Source organism: Coccinella septempunctata, chromosome X (genome assembly GCF_907165205.1).
Source record: "Coccinella septempunctata chromosome X, icCocSept1.1, whole genome shotgun sequence".
NCBI classification, from domain to species: domain Eukaryota; kingdom Metazoa; phylum Arthropoda; class Insecta; order Coleoptera; family Coccinellidae; genus Coccinella; species Coccinella septempunctata.
In genome coordinates this window covers 5,542,294-5,563,556 of record NC_058198.1, presented here as the reverse complement: position 1 = coordinate 5,563,556, position 21,263 = coordinate 5,542,294, and the positions used below count along the sequence as shown (strand labels likewise).

The window sequence follows — 21,263 nt, the reverse complement described above, 5'->3', positions numbered from 1 at the left end:
CAAGGGTGTTTTGCGGTTGACATTCGCCAGCTCATCTATTTTGTTGGAGTTCTTCAAAATAAAAACTATTATGGCATTTGAAGGAAACATTAATATCGAAATATCTCCGGCCTTTATAGATGTCTTGCAAAATGATTTCAAGAATCTCTCTATGGAATGCAAGAAGAAATATCCTCAAGTTAGAGAGGTAGGTTATATTATTAGATGGTTGATTTGAATTTTCTCTCTAAAAATTGCTATCCCATCTTCGGAATCTTGGTTTATTCGACTTGTGACTTTACAGGCTGCCGAAGAAGCTATATTGAAGCTGAAAAGCGTTGTATCAAACCCACAAAATACAATGTATATCATAAATCAAATCATCTATCCCTTATCACAAGGATGTGAAACAAAAGATGTAAAAATTATAAAAGTAAGTGAAACCAATGCTTTAATTGAAAGTGAGATTGAATTGCATTTTCAACAGTTATGTCTTCAAATCATGCAAAAACTAATAACACATCAGCTTATCGACCAAAAGGGTGCTATGTTTATTACGAACACTCTGTGGCTGTTAATGGAATCTGGTATTGAAGAGGTGAAACTTCTGCAATCTGCCACACTTCTTCTTACCACAAATAACATAGTCCATGGTGATACATTAGCAAAAGTGAGTATAATTTCTAGTTGTCCTTATGACTAACGGGTATTCAGAAAAATTAGTTGTCAAGTAGGCTTTGAAATTTTTATGGTTGATTATCTATGTCTAAACATAGCTTTTATCTGTACTACCACATTATTTACAAAATGAAAATATGTTACAATAGAATCTGAGTGTTTTGCTACAAAAAGTGTATCAATCTTCAAAACTCCATTCCCTACTTGTCAACCAATTTTTTGAAAGCAGGTTTTAATGTAGCAATTAATTTTTCAGACTCTAGTTCTATGTTTTCGTTTACATTTTGCCAAAAATTCTACCACAATAAACACAGCTGGTGCTACAGTTAGGCAATTAGTTTCTTTAGTTTTTGAAAGAGTGGTTGCAGAAGATGAACATATGTCGAAGTTAGAGCATCCTCCACCACCTAGACAGATTAATTTAGAGGACTTAAAAAGTCCAAGTCCTCATGCTCCAAAGGGTGGGTACTTAATTCTTGAATCTATGGCCTAATGGTTATATTTTCTGAGGATTTAAAATAGATGAGTTACTTCATTTGTTTGAGATTGTAGAATTTTTATGATGTTTTCTAGGTTTACCTGCTTGTGCAGCTGATGCTTATTTACTTTTTCAAGATTTAGTACAGTTAGTACATGCAGATCAACCATGTTGGTTGATTGGTATGACTGAAATGACAAGAACCTTTGGCTTAGAACTTTTAGAATCTGTTTTAGTTCAGTATTCTCAGATTTTTTATAAGGTAACATACAAATTTTTGAAAATTTCTCGAGATTTCTTTATTGTTCAATTTTAGAATGAGGAATTCAGCTTCCTTCTGAAAGAGAGGGTTTGTGCATTAGTCATAAAGCTATTCTCCCCAAATATAAAGTATCGGAATACAATGCCACAAAATGTTCAGCAAGCCACACCATTTGAAAAGCCATATTTTCCAATAAGCATGCGCTTATTGAGAGTTGTGTCAATATTGATTCAGAAGTATCACAGTCTTTTGGTGAGTTCCTGCAGTTGAATCTCTTATTATTATAAAAATTGTATAATCTGATAAATCTTAGGTCACAGAATGTGAAATATTCTTGTCTCTCATCGTGAAATTCTTGGATCCTGACAAACCTAGCTGGCAAAGATCTCTGGCTTTAGAGGTTCTGCATAAAATGACTATTCAGCCTGATTTACTAAACTCTTTCTGTTCCTGCTACGATCTCAATAAACATACAACCAGTATATTTCAAGATATTGTCAACTCTTTAGGAGCTTATGTTCAGTCTCTCTTCGTTAATCCTCAACTCCAAATGACTGGAAATGGTAAAAATACAAATGAATCGACCAGACAGGTTTTTTTACACTGATTTTTGTAGGACCAATGGTTCAAAGTCAAGCTCCTGGTTATATTGGAGGAATACCTGCCACTCCAGGTATATCTCCTCAACCTGGATTTCTCTTGAGAGGTGTTTGGCTTCCAATAGTTACAATTTTTCCTACAGGACACGCCAGACCTGTCTAGTGAGTTTGAAGTTTGACTTATCATCATAACTCAACATTGGTGGGAATCGGAAAAACGATTTTTCAGTTATAACAAGTTAAAAAAAATGTTGTGCGCACGCAACAGTTCGCAATTTTTTGCTTGCTCGGTATGGGGATTTTTCTAACGTGTTTCATTTGATGTAGCTGCCAATTGCCAAAATTTGGAAGCAAATATTTTTCACTTACTTATTTTTATACATCTAGACGCGAGAAAGTAAAATACGACTGCTCGGTGGCGTTTGCACAGGAAGTTGAATTGTGATTACTTTGCCATTAAACATTGTAGTTGTTCATTTGATTTAATTTTACAGTTTGGAAATGCTCGATAAAATAGAGCCTCCTGCAATACCAGATGGTTATGGCATATCGATAGCATATGCAAGTCTTCTAGAGATCATAAGATCCCTTCAAATAACAATATCAGTCCAACCTTCACAGAACCCAGAATTGAAAATCAAAGATAGAGAGTTGCATTGTCAACTGATACAGTCCAGTTGGTGTGGTCTGTTGTCTGCTCTGAGTCCCCTCATCGATGCCAGCACCGAAGAAGCAATCACAGAGAATATACTAAAATCGGTTCAGACCTATGCTGCCCTTTGCGGGGAATTGGATCTTACAGTGCCTAGGGACGCTTTCATTACAGCTATTTGCAAATCTTCTCTACCCCCGCATTACGCTTTCACAGTTTTGAATACTGTAGCTTCTGGCATCAACCTAAGGGCCGGTACGTTTTGCTAGATCACCCAATCTTCTAATTGAACTATATCGACTGTTTTGACATTTTAGGTCTTCGTGAAAGCCAAGATTTGAGCAATCTTGTTCCTCAATACTCCGACCTAGACTGTAGGTTACAAGTGGTTGCCGTTGGAACACCTTTGCCAACATCTTCTGTGCCTGCAGGTATGGTAATTAGATCTTGAAGTTTCTCAGGTTTTGAGGTTATTACTCAACAGGAACACAACAAGGACCTGTGATGTTAACTTCGAAGAATCTGCAATCTATGAGGGCCCTATTGAACTTAGCGCATTGCCATGGAAGTATTTTGGGTACAGCTTGGCATCTTGTCCTAACAACTCTTCAACATCTGGTGTGGATACTGGGTTTGAAACCGTCCACAGGTGGTAGTTTGAAAGCTGCAAGAGTGACAGCTGATACGAACAATGTTATAACGACTTCTGTGATGGCTGATCTTCCTGTTTTGTCTCAGATGCTGAGTAGACTGTTTGAGTCTAGCAGAAATTTAGATGATGTCACCTTACATCACTTGATTGATGCGCTATGTAAACTATCGCAGGAGGCCATGGAACTTGCTTATTCCAATCGGGAGCCGTCTTTGTTCGCCGTTGCCAAATTATTAGAAACCGGGATTGTTAACATGAATCGAATTGAAGTTTTATGGAGGCCCCTTACGAATCACCTTCTTGAAGTTTGTAGACACCCTCATATTAGGATGAGAGAGTGGGGAGTAGAAGCTATAACATACCTAGTGAAATCGGCACTTCATTACAAACATGCTTTACCACTTAGGGAAAACCAGAAGCTCCAAACACTGCTCTTGGGGCCCCTCTTCGAGCTGTCTGCTATTCCTCATGGGGACGTTAGACAGAGACAGTTGGAATGCGTATTGCAAATCCTGCATAGTGCAGGAGAAACATTATCACACGGTTGGCCACTCATTTTGGGTATTATAGGTGCTGTGAATGATCAACATGGGTAATAAAACTTTCACATTGCTTGATTATTTGGTGTAACCAACTATTTTCAGGGAAAATTTGATCAGGATTGCGTTCCAGTGTTTGCAGCTTGTGATAACAGATTTCTTACCTGTCATGCCATGGAGGTGCCTGCCATTATGCGTTGATACAGTCTCTAAATTTGGGTCCCAAACCCAAGAACTGAATATTTCATTGACAGCTGTAGGTCTCATGGTAAGTTACTGTTACTGCTTATCCATTTTTATTCCGTGACCTTTTCAAATCAAAAGGGAATGTTCAATGAAAAATACAGGGAGGTATACTTGGGATGAAGATCATACAGAGTGTCTAAACAAAAATACCCTACCTGTTTAACTTGTCGCTCAACAGATTTTTTCAAAAATTAAAACCTCGGTAGAGAAATAGTTCAAAGAGCTTTCCATAATTCAATTGTGTGGCTGGTTATAAAGGGTGGCGTATTTTTGTTGGTTAACAATGTATATGAATAGATCGTCATACTCGGCTAGATGCTGTATAATTTGCCTTGATGAAATTTATCAAAACTATTCAATGAAAAGTTCCTTTTGGAAGGCTAGTGAATCAAAGGTACTGGTAGGAATTTCAATTTTATTGCCTTGGACAAATCAGTGAGTTCACTTCCAATAAAACTTAACATTGGTGCATTTGTCATTATTTTGAAACAATTGTTTTTCTTCAGTGGAACATATCCGACTATTTCTATCAAAACCAAGGAAAATTGAGTCAGACATTGATAGACGACATGACTGTCCTACCTGATTTCCCTGGTACCTTGAACATGCCCAGTTTCGACAAACTCTGGATGTGCCTCTACGCCAGACTGGGCGAACTTTGTGTGGACTCGAGGCCCGCAGTCAGAAAGTCCGCTGGTCAGACCTTGTTTTCGACCATATCCGCACACGGCAGTTTGCTGAAACAATCCACTTGGCAGGCGATTCTGTGGCAGGTTCTGTTTCCTCTATTGGACAAAGTTAGAACGTTGTCGAATTCGGCTAGCAGCGAAAAAGTTGACGCGGGAGGAAATATACTTATTCATCACTCAAGGTAAACTGTGTAAGATTGAAACTATAATGCATCCTAATATTCAACTCGTTACAGAAATACAGCACAAAAACAGTGGGCTGAAACGCAAGTTTTAACATTATCTGGAGTAGCTAGAGTTTTCAATACGAAAAGACTGTTGCTCCAAGCGCTCGGCGATTTCTCCAGGGCTTGGGCGTTATTGTTGGAGTTCATCGAGTATGCAGCGTTGAGTAAAAACAACGAAGTCTCGATAGCTGCCCTGAAATCTTTCCAAGAAATACTTTTTCAAAGTAAAGGACAACATGGCGAGAAACAAGTGGACGATAAAGAAATTTGGCAAGTTGCGTGGAAGATCTGGATGAGAATAGGCACAGAGATAACTCAACAATCAACTGAAGTGGATTCCGGTGAGGACATCTACGTCCCAAGTCAAGCATTTCTCACAGCACTTGTTCAAATATTTCCCAACATATTTTCGCACATCAAACACAATTTTGGGCTGGAGGATCTTAGAAATTTGAACAAGGTTTTATCGAACGCCGTTAGCGTTCCCGTTTGCGGCGAAACGGCTCCTTACATCATTCCATCTAGCTCTGACCTAACGTTGACTCCTTTACATGACGGCATACTCCATGCCATGGACTTGATACAGAAAGAAGTAGTTTCGAGGAATTTGGGTAAAATGCTACCGGAGATTTTTATTCAGCTTCTCGTCTTTGCCAAATACATGTGCACCCCACCGGCGTACAGTAAAATCGATCAGAAGCAAAATAGGACTTCGGAATGGGTATCTATGAATTACATTCCGTTTGGTGAAAAGGCGACCATGATGGTCGTTAAGTTGTATGAAAAGACTGCTGAGAATCCCGAGGTGGTCAGCGCAGGTATTCTTCATAAAATAATAACCACTTTGCACACGCCATTGGCTCTGAAATACGATTGTTCTTCGAGTTCGATTTGGAAGCTGGCAGCTAACAGTTTAATCGCCGTATTGAAGACTGGTATAAAAGTGGCCAGGAACCATGGAAATCAATTCGCCCCTATGTGGGGTGAGTTATCGGCTGCTTTGAACGATTTCCTCTTTCCAGATAGGTGAGTGTGATTTTTTCGTGTTTGTTTATTTTTTGGAGTTTTTCTGTGCATAGGGTGTCAGTTAAAATAACATTTTATTTTTAATTATAAAATAATTATTATTAAATATTATTCTGTTCCGATGCATCCTTCACCGTATCGATGAATGTGTATCATCCTTTCATTCTCGGTTCCGATGCATCCTTCACCGTATCGATGAATGTGTATCATCCTTTCATTCTCGGTTCCGATGCATCCTTCACCGTATCCATGAATGTGTATCATCCTTTCATTCTCGGTTCCGATGCATCCTACACCGTATCGATGAATGTGTATCATCCTTTCATTCTCGGTTCCGATGCATCCTACACCGTATCGATGAATGTGTATCATCCTTTCATTCTCGGTTCCGATGCATCCTACACCGTATCGATGAATGTGTATCATCCTTTCATTCTCGGTTCCGATGCATCCTACACCGTATCGATGAATGTGTATCATCCTTTCATTCTCGGTTCCGATGCATCCTACACCGTATCGATGAATGTGTATCATCCTTTCATTCTCGGTTCCGATGCATCCTACACCGTATCGATGAATGTGTATCATCCTTTCATTCTCGGTTCCGATGCATCCTACACCGTATCGATGAATGTGTATCATCCTTTCATTCTCGGTTCCGATGCATCCTACACCGTATCGATGAATGTGTATCATCCTTTCATTCTCGGTTCCGATGCATCCTTCACCGTATCGATGAATGTGTATCATCCTTTCATTCTCGGTTCCGATGCATCCTTCACCGTATCGATGAATGTGTATCATCCTTTCATTCTCGGTTCCGATGCATCCTTTACCGTATCGATGAATGTGTATCATCCTTTCATTCTCGGTTCCGATGCATCCTACACCGTATCGATGAATGTGTATCATCCTTTCATTCTCGGTTCCGATGCATCCTACACCGTATCGATGAATGTGTATCATCCTTTCATTCTCGGTTCCGATGCATCCTTCACCGTATCGATGAATGTGTATCATCCTTTCATTCTCGGTTCCGATGCATCCTTCACCGTATCGATGAATGTGTATCATCCTTTCATTCTCGGTTCCGATGCATCCTACACCGTATCGATGAATGTGTATCATCCTTTCATTCTCGGTTCCGATGCATCCTACACCGTATCGATGAATGTGTATCATCCTTTCATTCTCGGTTCCGATGCATCCTACACCGTATCGATGAATGTGTATCATCCTTTCATTCTCGGTTCCGATGCATCCTACACCGTATCGATGAATGTGTATCATCCTTTCATTCTCGGTTCCGATGCATCCTTCACCGTATCGATGAATGTGTATCATCCTTTCATTCTCGGTTCCGATGCATCCTTCACCGTATCGATGAATGTGTATCATCCTTTCATTCTCGGTTCCGATGCATCCTTCACCGTATCGATGAATGTGTATCATCCTTTCATTCTCGGTTCCGATGCATCCTACACCGTATCGATGAATGTGTATCATCCTTTCATTCTCGGTTCCGATGCATCCTACACCGTATCGATGAATGTGTATCATCCTTTCATTCTCGGTTCCGATGCATCCTACACCGTATCGATGAATGTGTATCATCCTTTCATTCTCGGTTCCGATGCATCCTTCACCGTATCGATGAATGTGTATCATCCTTTCATTCTCGGTTCCGATGCATCCTTCACCGTATCGATGAATGTGTATCATCCTTTCATTCTCGGTTCCGATGCATCCTTCACCGTATCGATGAATGTGTATCATCCTTTCATTCTCGGTTCCGATGCATCCTACACCGTATCGATGAATGTGTATCATCCTTTCATTCTCGGTTCCGATGCATCCTTCACCGTATCGATGAATGTGTATCATCCTTTCATTCTCGGTTCCGATGCATCCTTCACCGTATCGATGAATGTGTATCATCCTTTCATTCTCGGTTCCGATGCATCCTACACCGTATCGATGAATGTGTATCATCCTTTCATTCTCGGTTCCGATGCATCCTACACCGTATCGATGAATGTGTATCATCCTTTCATTCTCGGTTCCGATGCATCCTACACCGTATCGATGAATGTGTATCATCCTTTCATTCTCGGTTCCGATGCATCCTACACCGTATCGATGAATGTGTATCATCCTTTCATTCTCGGTTCCGATGCATCCTACACCGTATCGATGAATGTGTATCATCCTTTCATTCTCGGTTCCGATGCATCCTACACCGTATCGATGAATGTGTATCATCCTTTCATTCTCGGTTCCGATGCATCCTTCACCGTATCGATGAATGTGTATCATCCTTTCATTCTCGGTTCCGATGCATCCTTCACCGTATCGATGAATGTGTATCATCCTTTCATTCTCGGTTCCGATGCATCCTACACCGTATCGATGAATGTGTATCATCCTTTCATTCTCGGTTCCGATGCATCCTACACCGTATCGATGAATGTGTATCATCCTTTCATTCTCGGTTCCGATGCATCCTTCACCGTATCGATGAATGTGTATCATCCTTTCATTCTCGGTTCCGATGCATCCTACACCGTATCGATGAATGTGTATCATCCTTTCATTCTCGGTTCCGATGCATCCTTCACCGTATCGATGAATGTGTATCATCCTTTCATTCTCGGTTCCGATGCATCCTTCACCGTATCGATGAATGTGTATCATCCTTTCATTCTCGGTTCCGATGCATCCTACACCGTATCGATGAATGTGTATCATCCTTTCATTCTCGGTTCCGATGCATCCTACACCGTATCGATGAATGTGTATCATCCTTTCATTCTCGGTTCCGATGCATCCTACACCGTATCGATGAATGTGTATCATCCTTTCATTCTCGGTTCCGATGCATCCTTCACCGTATCGATGAATGTGTATCATCCTTTCATTCTCGGTTCCGATGCATCCTTCACCGTATCGATGAATGTGTATCATCCTTTCATTCTCGGTTCCGATGCATCCTACACCGTATCGATGAATGTGTATCATCCTTTCATTCTCGGTTCCGATGCATCCTACACCGTATCGATGAATGTGTATCATCCTTTCATTCTCGGTTCCGATGCATCCTACACCGTATCGATGAATGTGTATCATCCTTTCATTCTCGGTTCCGATGCATCCTACACCGTATCGATGAATGTGTATCATCCTTTCATTCTCGGTTCCGATGCATCCTACACCGTATCGATGAATGTGTATCATCCTTTCATTCTCGGTTCCGATGCATCCTACACCGTATCGATGAATGTGTATCATCCTTTCATTCTCGGTTCCGATGCATCCTACACCGTATCGATGAATGTGTATCATCCTTTCATTCTCGGTTCCGATGCATCCTACACCGTATCGATGAATGTGTATCATCCTTTCATTCTCGGTTCCGATGCATCCTACACCGTATCGATGAATGTGTATCATCCTTTCATTCTCGGTTCCGATGCATCCTACACCGTATCGATGAATGTGTATCATCCTTTCATTCTCGGTTCCGATGCATCCTACACCGTATCGATGAATGTGTATCATCCTTTCATTCTCGGTTCCGATGCATCCTACACCGTATCGATGAATGTGTATCATCCTTTCATTCTCGGTTCCGATGCATCCTACACCGTATCGATGAATGTGTATCATCCTTTCATTCTCGGTTCCGATGCATCCTTCACCGTATCGATGAATGTGTATCATCCTTTCATTCTCGGTTCCGATGCATCCTACACCGTATCGATGAATGTGTATCATCCTTTCATTCTCGGTTCCGATGCATCCTTCACCGTATCGATGAATGTGTATCATCCTTTCATTCTCGGTTCCGATGCATCCTACACCGTATCGATGAATGTGTATCATCCTTTCATTCTCGGTTCCGATGCATCCTACACCGTATCGATGAATGTGTATCATCCTTTCATTCTCGGTTCCGATGCATCCTTCACCGTATCGATGAATGTGTATCATCCTTTCATTCTCGGTTCCGATGCATCCTTCACCGTATCGATGAATGTGTATCATCCTTTCATTCTCGGTTCCGATGCATCCTTCACCGTATCGATGAATGTGTATCATCCTTTCATTCTCGGTTCCGATGCATCCTACACCGTATCGATGAATGTGTATCATCCTTTCATTCTCGGTTCCGATGCATCCTACACCGTATCGATGAATGTGTATCATCCTTTCATTCTCGGTTCCGATGCATCCTACACCGTATCGATGAATGTGTATCATCCTTTCATTCTCGGTTCCGATGCATCCTACACCGTATCGATGAATGTGTATCATCCTTTCATTCTCGGTTCCGATGCATCCTTCACCGTATCGATGAATGTGTATCATCCTTTCATTCTCGGTTCCGATGCATCCTACACCGTATCGATGAATGTGTATCATCCTTTCATTCTCGGTTCCGATGCATCCTTCACCGTATCGATGAATGTGTATCATCCTTTCATTCTCGGTTCCGATGCATCCTACACCGTATCGATGAATGTGTATCATCCTTTCATTCTCGGTTCCGATGCATCCTACACCGTATCGATGAATGTGTATCATCCTTTCATTCTCGGTTCCGATGCATCCTTCACCGTATCGATGAATGTGTATCATCCTTTCATTCTCGGTTCCGATGCATCCTACACCGTATCGATGAATGTGTATCATCCTTTCATTCTCGGTTCCGATGCATCCTTCACCGTATCGATGAATGTGTATCATCCTTTCATTCTCGGTTCCGATGCATCCTACACCGTATCGATGAATGTGTATCATCCTTTCATTCTCGGTTCCGATGCATCCTACACCGTATCGATGAATGTGTATCATCCTTTCATTCTCGGTTCCGATGCATCCTTCACCGTATCGATGAATGTGTATCATCCTTTCATTCTCGGTTCCGATGCATCCTTCACCGTATCGATGAATGTGTATCATCCTTTCATTCTCGGTTCCGATGCATCCTACACCGTATCGATGAATGTGTATCATCCTTTCATTCTCGGTTCCGATGCATCCTACACCGTATCGATGAATGTGTATCATCCTTTCATTCTCGGTTCCGATGCATCCTACACCGTATCGATGAATGTGTATCATCCTTTCATTCTCGGTTCCGATGCATCCTACACCGTATCGATGAATGTGTATCATCCTTTCATTCTCGGTTCCGATGCATCCTACACCGTATCGATGAATGTGTATCATCCTTTCATTCTCGGTTCCGATGCATCCTACACCGTATCGATGAATGTGTATCATCCTTTCATTCTCGGTTCCGATGCATCCTACACCGTATCGATGAATGTGTATCATCCTTTCATTCTCGGTTCCGATGCATCCTACACCGTATCGATGAATGTGTATCATCCTTTCATTCTCGGTTCCGATGCATCCTACACCGTATCGATGAATGTGTATCATCCTTTCATTCTCGGTTCCGATGCATCCTTCACCGTATCGATGAATGTGTATCATCCTTTCATTCTCGGTTCCGATGCATCCTTCACCGTATCGATGAATGTGTATCATCCTTTCATTCTCGGTTCCGATGCATCCTACACCGTATCGATGAATGTGTATCATCCTTTCATTCTCGGTTCCGATGCATCCTACACCGTATCGATGAATGTGTATCATCCTTTCATTCTCGGTTCCGATGCATCCTTCACCGTATCGATGAATGTGTATCATCCTTTCATTCTCGGTTCCGATGCATCCTACACCGTATCGATGAATGTGTATCATCCTTTCATTCTCGGTTCCGATGCATCCTTCACCGTATCGATGAATGTGTATCATCCTTTCATTCTCGGTTCCGATGCATCCTACACCGTATCGATGAATGTGTATCATCCTTTCATTCTCGGTTCCGATGCATCCTACACCGTATCGATGAATGTGTATCATCCTTTCATTCTCGGTTCCGATGCATCCTACACCGTATCGATGAATGTGTATCATCCTTTCATTCTCGGTTCCGATGCATCCTACACCGTATCGATGAATGTGTATCATCCTTTCATTCTCGGTTCCGATGCATCCTACACCGTATCGATGAATGTGTATCATCCTTTCATTCTCGGTTCCGATGCATCCTACACCGTATCGATGAATGTGTATCATCCTTTCATTCTCGGTTCCGATGCATCCTACACCGTATCGATGAATGTGTATCATCCTTTCATTCTCGGTTCCGATGCATCCTACACCGTATCGATGAATGTGTATCATCCTTTCATTCTCGGTTCCGATGCATCCTACACCGTATCGATGAATGTGTATCATCCTTTCATTCTCGGTTCCGATGCATCCTACACCGTATCGATGAATGTGTATCATCCTTTCATTCTCGGTTCCGATGCATCCTACACCGTATCGATGAATGTGTATCATCCTTTCATTCTCGGTTCCGATGCATCCTACACCGTATCGATGAATGTGTATCATCCTTTCATTCTCGGTTCCGATGCATCCTACACCGTATCGATGAATGTGTATCATCCTTTCATTCTCGGTTCCGATGCATCCTACACCGTATCGATGAATGTGTATCATCCTTTCATTCTCGGTTCCGATGCATCCTACACCGTATCGATGAATGTGTATCATCCTTTCATTCTCGGTTCCGATGCATCCTTCACCGTATCGATGAATGTGTATCATCCTTTCATTCTCGGTTCCGATGCATCCTACACCGTATCGATGAATGTGTATCATCCTTTCATTCTCGGTTCCGATGCATCCTACACCGTATCGATGAATGTGTATCATCCTTTCATTCTCGGTTCCGATGCATCCTTCACCGTATCGATGAATGTGTATCATCCTTTCATTCTCGGTTCCGATGCATCCTTCACCGTATCGATGAATGTGTATCATCCTTTCATTCTCGGTTCCGATGCATCCTTCACCGTATCGATGAATGTGTATCATCCTTTCATTCTCGGTTCCGATGCATCCTTCACCGTATCGATGAATGTGTATCATCCTTTCATTCTCGGTTCCGATGCATCCTACACCGTATCGATGAATGTGTATCATCCTTTCATTCTCGGTTCCGATGCATCCTTCACCGTATCGATGAATGTGTATCATCCTTTCATTCTCGGTTCCGATGCATCCTACACCGTATCGATGAATGTGTATCATCCTTTCATTCTCGGTTCCGATGCATCCTACACCGTATCGATGAATGTGTATCATCCTTTCATTCTCGGTTCCGATGCATCCTTCACCGTATCGATGAATGTGTATCATCCTTTCATTCTCGGTTCCGATGCATCCTTCACCGTATCGATGAATGTGTATCATCCTTTCATTCTCGGTTCCGATGCATCCTACACCGTATCGATGAATGTGTATCATCCTTTCATTCTCGGTTCCGATGCATCCTACACCGTATCGATGAATGTGTATCATCCTTTCATTCTCGGTTCCGATGCATCCTACACCGTATCGATGAATGTGTATCATCCTTTCATTCTCGGTTCCGATGCATCCTACACCGTATCGATGAATGTGTATCATCCTTTCATTCTCGGTTCCGATGCATCCTTCACCGTATCGATGAATGTGTATCATCCTTTCATTCTCGGTTCCGATGCATCCTACACCGTATCGATGAATGTGTATCATCCTTTCATTCTCGGTTCCGATGCATCCTTCACCGTATCGATGAATGTGTATCATCCTTTCATTCTCGGTTCCGATGCATCCTACACCGTATCGATGAATGTGTATCATCCTTTCATTCTCGGTTCCGATGCATCCTACACCGTATCGATGAATGTGTATCATCCTTTCATTCTCGGTTCCGATGCATCCTTCACCGTATCGATGAATGTGTATCATCCTTTCATTCTCGGTTCCGATGCATCCTACACCGTATCGATGAATGTGTATCATCCTTTCATTCTCGGTTCCGATGCATCCTTCACCGTATCGATGAATGTGTATCATCCTTTCATTCTCGGTTCCGATGCATCCTACACCGTATCGATGAATGTGTATCATCCTTTCATTCTCGGTTCCGATGCATCCTACACCGTATCGATGAATGTGTATCATCCTTTCATTCTCGGTTCCGATGCATCCTTCACCGTATCGATGAATGTGTATCATCCTTTCATTCTCGGTTCCGATGCATCCTTCACCGTATCGATGAATGTGTATCATCCTTTCATTCTCGGTTCCGATGCATCCTACACCGTATCGATGAATGTGTATCATCCTTTCATTCTCGGTTCCGATGCATCCTACACCGTATCGATGAATGTGTATCATCCTTTCATTCTCGGTTCCGATGCATCCTACACCGTATCGATGAATGTGTATCATCCTTTCATTCTCGGTTCCGATGCATCCTACACCGTATCGATGAATGTGTATCATCCTTTCATTCTCGGTTCCGATGCATCCTACACCGTATCGATGAATGTGTATCATCCTTTCATTCTCGGTTCCGATGCATCCTACACCGTATCGATGAATGTGTATCATCCTTTCATTCTCGGTTCCGATGCATCCTACACCGTATCGATGAATGTGTATCATCCTTTCATTCTCGGTTCCGATGCATCCTACACCGTATCGATGAATGTGTATCATCCTTTCATTCTCGGTTCCGATGCATCCTTCACCGTATCGATGAATGTGTATCATCCTTTCATTCTCGGTTCCGATGCATCCTTCACCGTATCGATGAATGTGTATCATCCTTTCATTCTCGGTTCCGATGCATCCTACACCGTATCGATGAATGTGTATCATCCTTTCATTCTCGGTTCCGATGCATCCTACACCGTATCGATGAATGTGTATCATCCTTTCATTCTCGGTTCCGATGCATCCTTCACCGTATCGATGAATGTGTATCATCCTTTCATTCTCGGTTCCGATGCATCCTACACCGTATCGATGAATGTGTATCATCCTTTCATTCTCGGTTCCGATGCATCCTTCACCGTATCGATGAATGTGTATCATCCTTTCATTCTCGGTTCCGATGCATCCTACACCGTATCGATGAATGTGTATCATCCTTTCATTCTCGGTTCCGATGCATCCTTCACCGTATCGATGAATGTGTATCATCCTTTCATTCTCGGTTCCGATGCATCCTTCACCGTATCGATGAATGTGTATCATCCTTTCATTCTCGGTTCCGATGCATCCTACACCGTATCGATGAATGTGTATCATCCTTTCATTCTCGGTTCCGATGCATCCTTCACCGTATCGATGAATGTGTATCATCCTTTCATTCTCGGTTCCGATGCATCCTTCACCGTATCGATGAATGTGTATCATCCTTTCATTCTCGGTTCCGATGCATCCTTCACCGTATCGATGAATGTGTATCATCCTTTCATTCTCGGTTCCGATGCATCCTTCACCGTATCGATGAATGTGTATCATCCTTTCATTCTCGGTTCCGATGCATCCTTCACCGTATCGATGAATGTGTATCATCCTTTCATTCTCGGTTCCGATGCATCCTTCACCGTATCGATGAATGTGTATCATCCTTTCATTCTCGGTTCCGATGCATCCTTCACCGTATCGATGAATGTGTATCATCCTTTCATTCTCGGTTCCGATGCATCCTTCACCGTATCGATGAATGTGTATCATCCTTTCATTCTCGGTTCCGATGCATCCTTCACCGTATCGATGAATGTGTATCATCCTTTCATTCTCGGTTCCGATGCATCCTTCACCGTATCGATGAATGTGTATCATCCTTTCATTCTCGGTTCCGATGCATCCTTCACCGTATCGATGAATGTGTATCATCCTTTCATTCTCGGTTCCGATGCATCCTTCACCGTATCGATGAATGTGTATCATCCTTTCATTCTCGGTTCCGATGCATCCTTCACCGTATCGATGAATGTGTATCATCCTTTCATTCTCGGTTCCGATGCATCCTTCACCGTATCGATGAATGTGTATCATCCTTTCATTCTCGGTTCCGATGCATCCTACACCGTATCGATGAATGTGTATCATCCTTTCATTCTCGGTTCCGATGCATCCTTCACCGTATCGATGAATGTGTATCATCCTTTCATTCTCGGTTCCGATGCATCCTACACCGTATCGATGAATGTGTATCATCCTTTCATTCTCGGTTCCGATGCATCCTTCACCGTATCGATGAATGTGTATCATCCTTTCATTCTCGGTTCCGATGCATCCTTCACCGTATCGATGAATGTGTATCATCCTTTCATTCTCGGTTCCGATGCATCCTTCACCGTATCGATGAATGTGTATCATCCTTTCATTCTCGGTTCCGATGCATCCTACACCGTATCGATGAATGTGTATCATCCTTTCATTCTCGGTTCCGATGCATCCTACACCGTATCGATGAATGTGTATCATCCTTTCATTCTCGGTTCCGATGCATCCTACACCGTATCGATGAATGTGTATCATCCTTTCATTCTCGGTTCCGATGCATCCTACACCGTATCGATGAATGTGTATCATCCTTTCATTCTCGGTTCCGATGCATCCTTCACCGTATCGATGAATGTGTATCATCCTTTCATTCTCGGTTCCGATGCATCCTTCACCGTATCGATGAATGTGTATCATCCTTTCATTCTCGGTTCCGATGCATCCTACACCGTATCGATGAATGTGTATCATCCTTTCATTCTCGGTTCCGATGCATCCTACACCGTATCGATGAATGTGTATCATCCTTTCATTCTCGGTTCCGATGCATCCTACACCGTATCGATGAATGTGTATCATCCTTTCATTCTCGGTTCCGATGCATCCTACACCGTATCGATGAATGTGTATCATCCTTTCATTCTCGGTTCCGATGCATCCTACACCGTATCGATGAATGTGTATCATCCTTTCATTCTCGGTTCCGATGCATCCTTCACCGTATCGATGAATGTGTATCATCCTTTCATTCTCGGTTCCGATGCATCCTTCACCGTATCGATGAATGTGTATCATCCTTTCATTCTCGGTTCCGATGCATCCTTCACCGTATCGATGAATGTGTATCATCCTTTCATTCTCGGTTCCGATGCATCCTTCACCGTATCGATGAATGTGTATCATCCTTTCATTCTCGGTTCCGATGCATCCTACACCGTATCGATGAATGTGTATCATCCTTTCATTCTCGGTTCCGATGCATCCTTCACCGTATCGATGAATGTGTATCATCCTTTCATTCTCGGTTCCGATGCATCCTACACCGTATCGATGAATGTGTATCATCCTTTCATTCTCGGTTCCGATGCATCCTACACCGTATCGATGAATGTGTATCATCCTTTCATTCTCGGTTCCGATGCATCCTTCACCGTATCGATGAATGTGTATCATCCTTTCATTCTCGGTTCCGATGCATCCTTCACCGTATCGATGAATGTGTATCATCCTTTCATTCTCGGTTCCGATGCATCCTTCACCGTATCGATGAATGTGTATCATCCTTTCATTCTCGGTTCCGATGCATCCTTCACCGTATCGATGAATGTGTATCATCCTTTCATTCTCGGTTCCGATGCATCCTACACCGTATCGATGAATGTGTATCATCCTTTCATTCTCGGTTCCGATGCATCCTTCACCGTATCGATGAATGTGTATCATCCTTTCATTCTCGGTTCCGATGCATCCTACACCGTATCGATGAATGTGTATCATCCTTTCATTCTCGGTTCCGATGCATCCTACACCGTATCGATGAATGTGTATCATCCTTTCATTCTCGGTTCCGATGCATCCTTCACCGTATCGATGAATGTGTATCATCCTTTCATTCTCGGTTCCGATGCATCCTTCACCGTATCGATGAATGTGTATCATCCTTTCATTCTCGGTTCCGATGCATCCTACACCGTATCGATGAATGTGTATCATCCTTTCATTCTCGGTTCCGATGCATCCTTCACCGTATCGATGAATGTGTATCATCCTTTCATTCTCGGTTCCGATGCATCCTACACCGTATCGATGAATGTGTATCATCCTTTCATTCTCGGTTCCGATGCATCCTTCACCGTATCGATGAATGTGTATCATCCTTTCATTCTCGGTTCCGATGCATCCTTCACCGTATCGATGAATGTGTATCATCCTTTCATTCTCGGTTCCGATGCATCCTACACCGTATCGATGAATGTGTATCATCCTTTCATTCTCGGTTCCGATGCATCCTTCACCGTATCGATGAATGTGTATCATCCTTTCATTCTCGGTTCCGATGCATCCTACACCGTATCGATGAATGTGTATCATCCTTTCATTCTCGGTTCCGATGCATCCTACACCGTATCGATGAATGTGTATCATCCTTTCATTCTCGGTTCCGATGCATCCTTCACCGTATCGATGAATGTGTATCATCCTTTCATTCTCGGTTCCGATGCATCCTTCACCGTATCGATGAATGTGTATCATCCTTTCATTCTCGGTTCCGATGCATCCTACACCGTATCGATGAATGTGTATCATCCTTTCATTCTCGGTTCCGATGCATCCTTCACCGTATCGATGAATGTGTATCATCCTTTCATTCTCGGTTCCGATGCATCCTACACCGTATCGATGAATGTGTATCATCCTTTCATTCTCGGTTCCGATGCATCCTTCACCGTATCGATGAATGTGTATCATCCTTTCATTCTCGGTTCCGATGCATCCTTCACCGTATCGATGAATGTGTATCATCCTTTCATTCTCGGTTCCGATGCATCCTACACCGTATCGATGAATGTGTATCATCCTTTCATTCTCGGTTCCGATGCATCCTTCACCGTATCCATGAATGTGTATCATCCTTTCATTCTCGGTTCCGATGCATCCTACACCGTATCGATGAATGTGTATCATCCTTTCATTCTCGGTTCCGATGCATCCTACACCGTATCGATGAATGTGTATCATCCTTTCATTCTCGGTTCCGATGCATCCTACACCGTATCGATGAATGTGTATCATCCTTTCATTCTCGGTTCCGATGCATCCTTCACCGTATCGATGAATGTGTATCATCCTTTCATTCTCGGTTCCGATGCATCCTTCACCGTATCGATGAATGTGTATCATCCTTTCATTCTCGGTTCCGATGCATCCTACACCGTATCGATGAATGTGTATCATCCTTTCATTCTCGGTTCCGATGCATCCTTCACCGTATCGATGAATGTGTATCATCCTTTCATTCTCGGTTCCGATGCATCCTACACCGTATCGATGAATGTGTATCATCCTTTCATTCTCGGTTCCGATGCATCCTTCACCGTATCGATGAATGTGTATCATCCTTTCATTCTCGGTTCCGATGCATCCTACACCGTATCGATGAATGTGTATCATCCTTTCATTCTCGGTTCCGATGCATCCTTCACCGTATCGATGAATGTGTATCATCCTTTCATTCTCGGTTCCGATGCATCCTACACCGTATCGATGAATGTGTATCATCCTTTCATTCTCGGTTCCGATGCATCCTTCACCGTATCGATGAATGTGTATCATCCTTTCATTCTCGGTTCCGATGCATCCTACACCGTATCGATGAATGTGTATCATCCTTTCATTCTCGGTTCCGATGCATCCTTCACCGTATCGATGAATGTGTATCATCCTTTCATTCTCGGTTCCGATGCATCCTTCACCGTATCGATGAATGTGTATCATCCTTTCATTCTCGGTTCCGATGCATCCTACACCGTATCGCTGAATGTTTACCATCCCTTTATAATTTTAAGTATTTTAACATTCTTACTAACCAATTTCATCTTTTTTTTTCTATTTTGGACAGTTGCGCTCCTTTGGATAAAGGTATTGAAGAAATGGTTTCAGACGAAGCAACGGACTGTCAGCTGATAGAGCTTCTCCGGACGGAAGTTCTTCCTTATTCCACTGTTATTCCAAAAGATTTTATAATGCAAGTTGTTATTTTATTGAATAAGGGGTCCATTCATTCTGCGACAAACGTCAAGTCTGACGTTGAGACTGAAATAACTTTAAGAGAAGAATTTGCCAAAACTTGCTTCGAGACTTTGCTTCAGTTTTCTTTAATGGACGGGGACAATAAACCATTAGTCATGAGCGATGAGAAGCACAAGGATATTGCTGGACAATTGGCTGTCACATCTCTGTTACAACGATTCCAGGAGGTGCTGAAGAAGTATATTGATGATGAGAAGTTGAGCGGCAAATGTCCTTTACCTAGGTAAAATGGTTGAAAATTATCAATGTGAAATGCTTTTCATTTCATTGTATTTCTCGATTTTTTCACAGCTCATCATTTGATTTTAATTTTGTTATTTTAGATATCGCCTATCAGAAATATCATTCGTGCTAAAAGCTGTTACTACCTTGATAATATCAATGAAAAAAGCTTCTTTAGTTAAAGGTAAGATATTTCGATTAACTAGATACATGGTGTGAAAAAATAGTTTTTCTCTAGATAATACGGCTTGGGAACATCTCATTAGATTGTACCCATATCTTGTGGAGTGTACTACAACATCATCAATGCAGGTGTCTAGACCTCTTCGAGAAGCCCTTCTACAATACTGTGATCTTCTACAACCACCCCAAAATAAAAAAGCAAATGGGGTAAAAAATTGAATTTTAATTTTGTAATGTACCTGCAGGTTTTCATATCAGAACTTGATTATCACTGATTAATATGACAAATAAGTTTTGGGAACCAACATCGAATTTATTACTTGAAGTTTTTCTTTCCAGAAACCGGGTCAACTTTTTTAGTAGTAATGTTTTAAATGTATAAATTGAATTTTTAGGGTGCTGAAGAATCTAAGCAGAAATCCCAAAAGCAAGAATCCATTACCTATAATTCTGAAGATTGTTCAATTCAATAAATTTCAATGTTTCTTTACTAGCATTCATAGTTTCAAGGGATATGTGTGATCAACCTAGAAATTTCTAAATGGAAAATTTGAATGTTTCCTATGGAATCTACATATGTTTTGAAATGTTACAAAGTTTTATTAATCGTTCTTTTATCATCATGAATATTGTTCCGTATGTTCAGTATTGTCTTGAAAAATCTGTTTCTATTGAATAACAGACTTGGGTTCATTTTGTTACTTGTATTATATTATGTAAATTAACCAAATTATCTATTTATTATATATCTACTTAGTAGACATTAAAATTTTTCAAATAACTTAATATTTTTATCACGATTCCTG

The 21,263-nt window shown here is 41.8% G+C and overlaps 1 protein-coding gene across 1 annotated transcript; it reads left to right on the top strand.

The window, feature by feature from the left end:
• The first annotated feature begins 50 nt into the window (after positions 1–50).
• LOC123322212 (protein MON2 homolog) lies at positions 51–21,238 on the top strand. Its single transcript, XM_044910090.1, has 17 exons — positions 51–187; positions 284–412; positions 467–649; positions 914–1,118; positions 1,231–1,397; positions 1,452–1,649; positions 1,711–1,960; positions 2,014–2,158; positions 2,491–2,903; positions 2,966–3,079; positions 3,133–3,892; positions 3,945–4,107; positions 4,592–4,956; positions 5,011–6,027; positions 19,862–20,275; positions 20,376–20,458; positions 20,513–21,238. The coding sequence occupies exons 1-17, from the start codon at positions 71–73 to the stop codon at positions 20,674–20,676; spliced, it is 4,887 nt and encodes a 1,628-aa protein (XP_044766025.1). The 5' UTR covers positions 51–70; the 3' UTR covers positions 20,677–21,238.
• The last annotated feature ends 25 nt before the right edge of the window (positions 21,239–21,263 follow it).

Excerpts from the sequence above, each read along its gene's own strand:
- LOC123322212 (XM_044910090.1), top strand. The coding sequence starts at position 71 with ATGGCATTTGAAGGAAACATTAATATCGAAATATCTCCGGCCTTTATA. Across the intron at positions 1,961-2,013 it reads ACTCCAAATGACTGGAAATG|GACCAATGGTTCAAAGTCAA; the intron begins GTAAAAATACAA and ends TGATTTTTGTAG. Across the intron at positions 3,893-3,944 it reads GCTGTGAATGATCAACATGG|GGAAAATTTGATCAGGATTG; the intron begins GTAATAAAACTT and ends AACTATTTTCAG.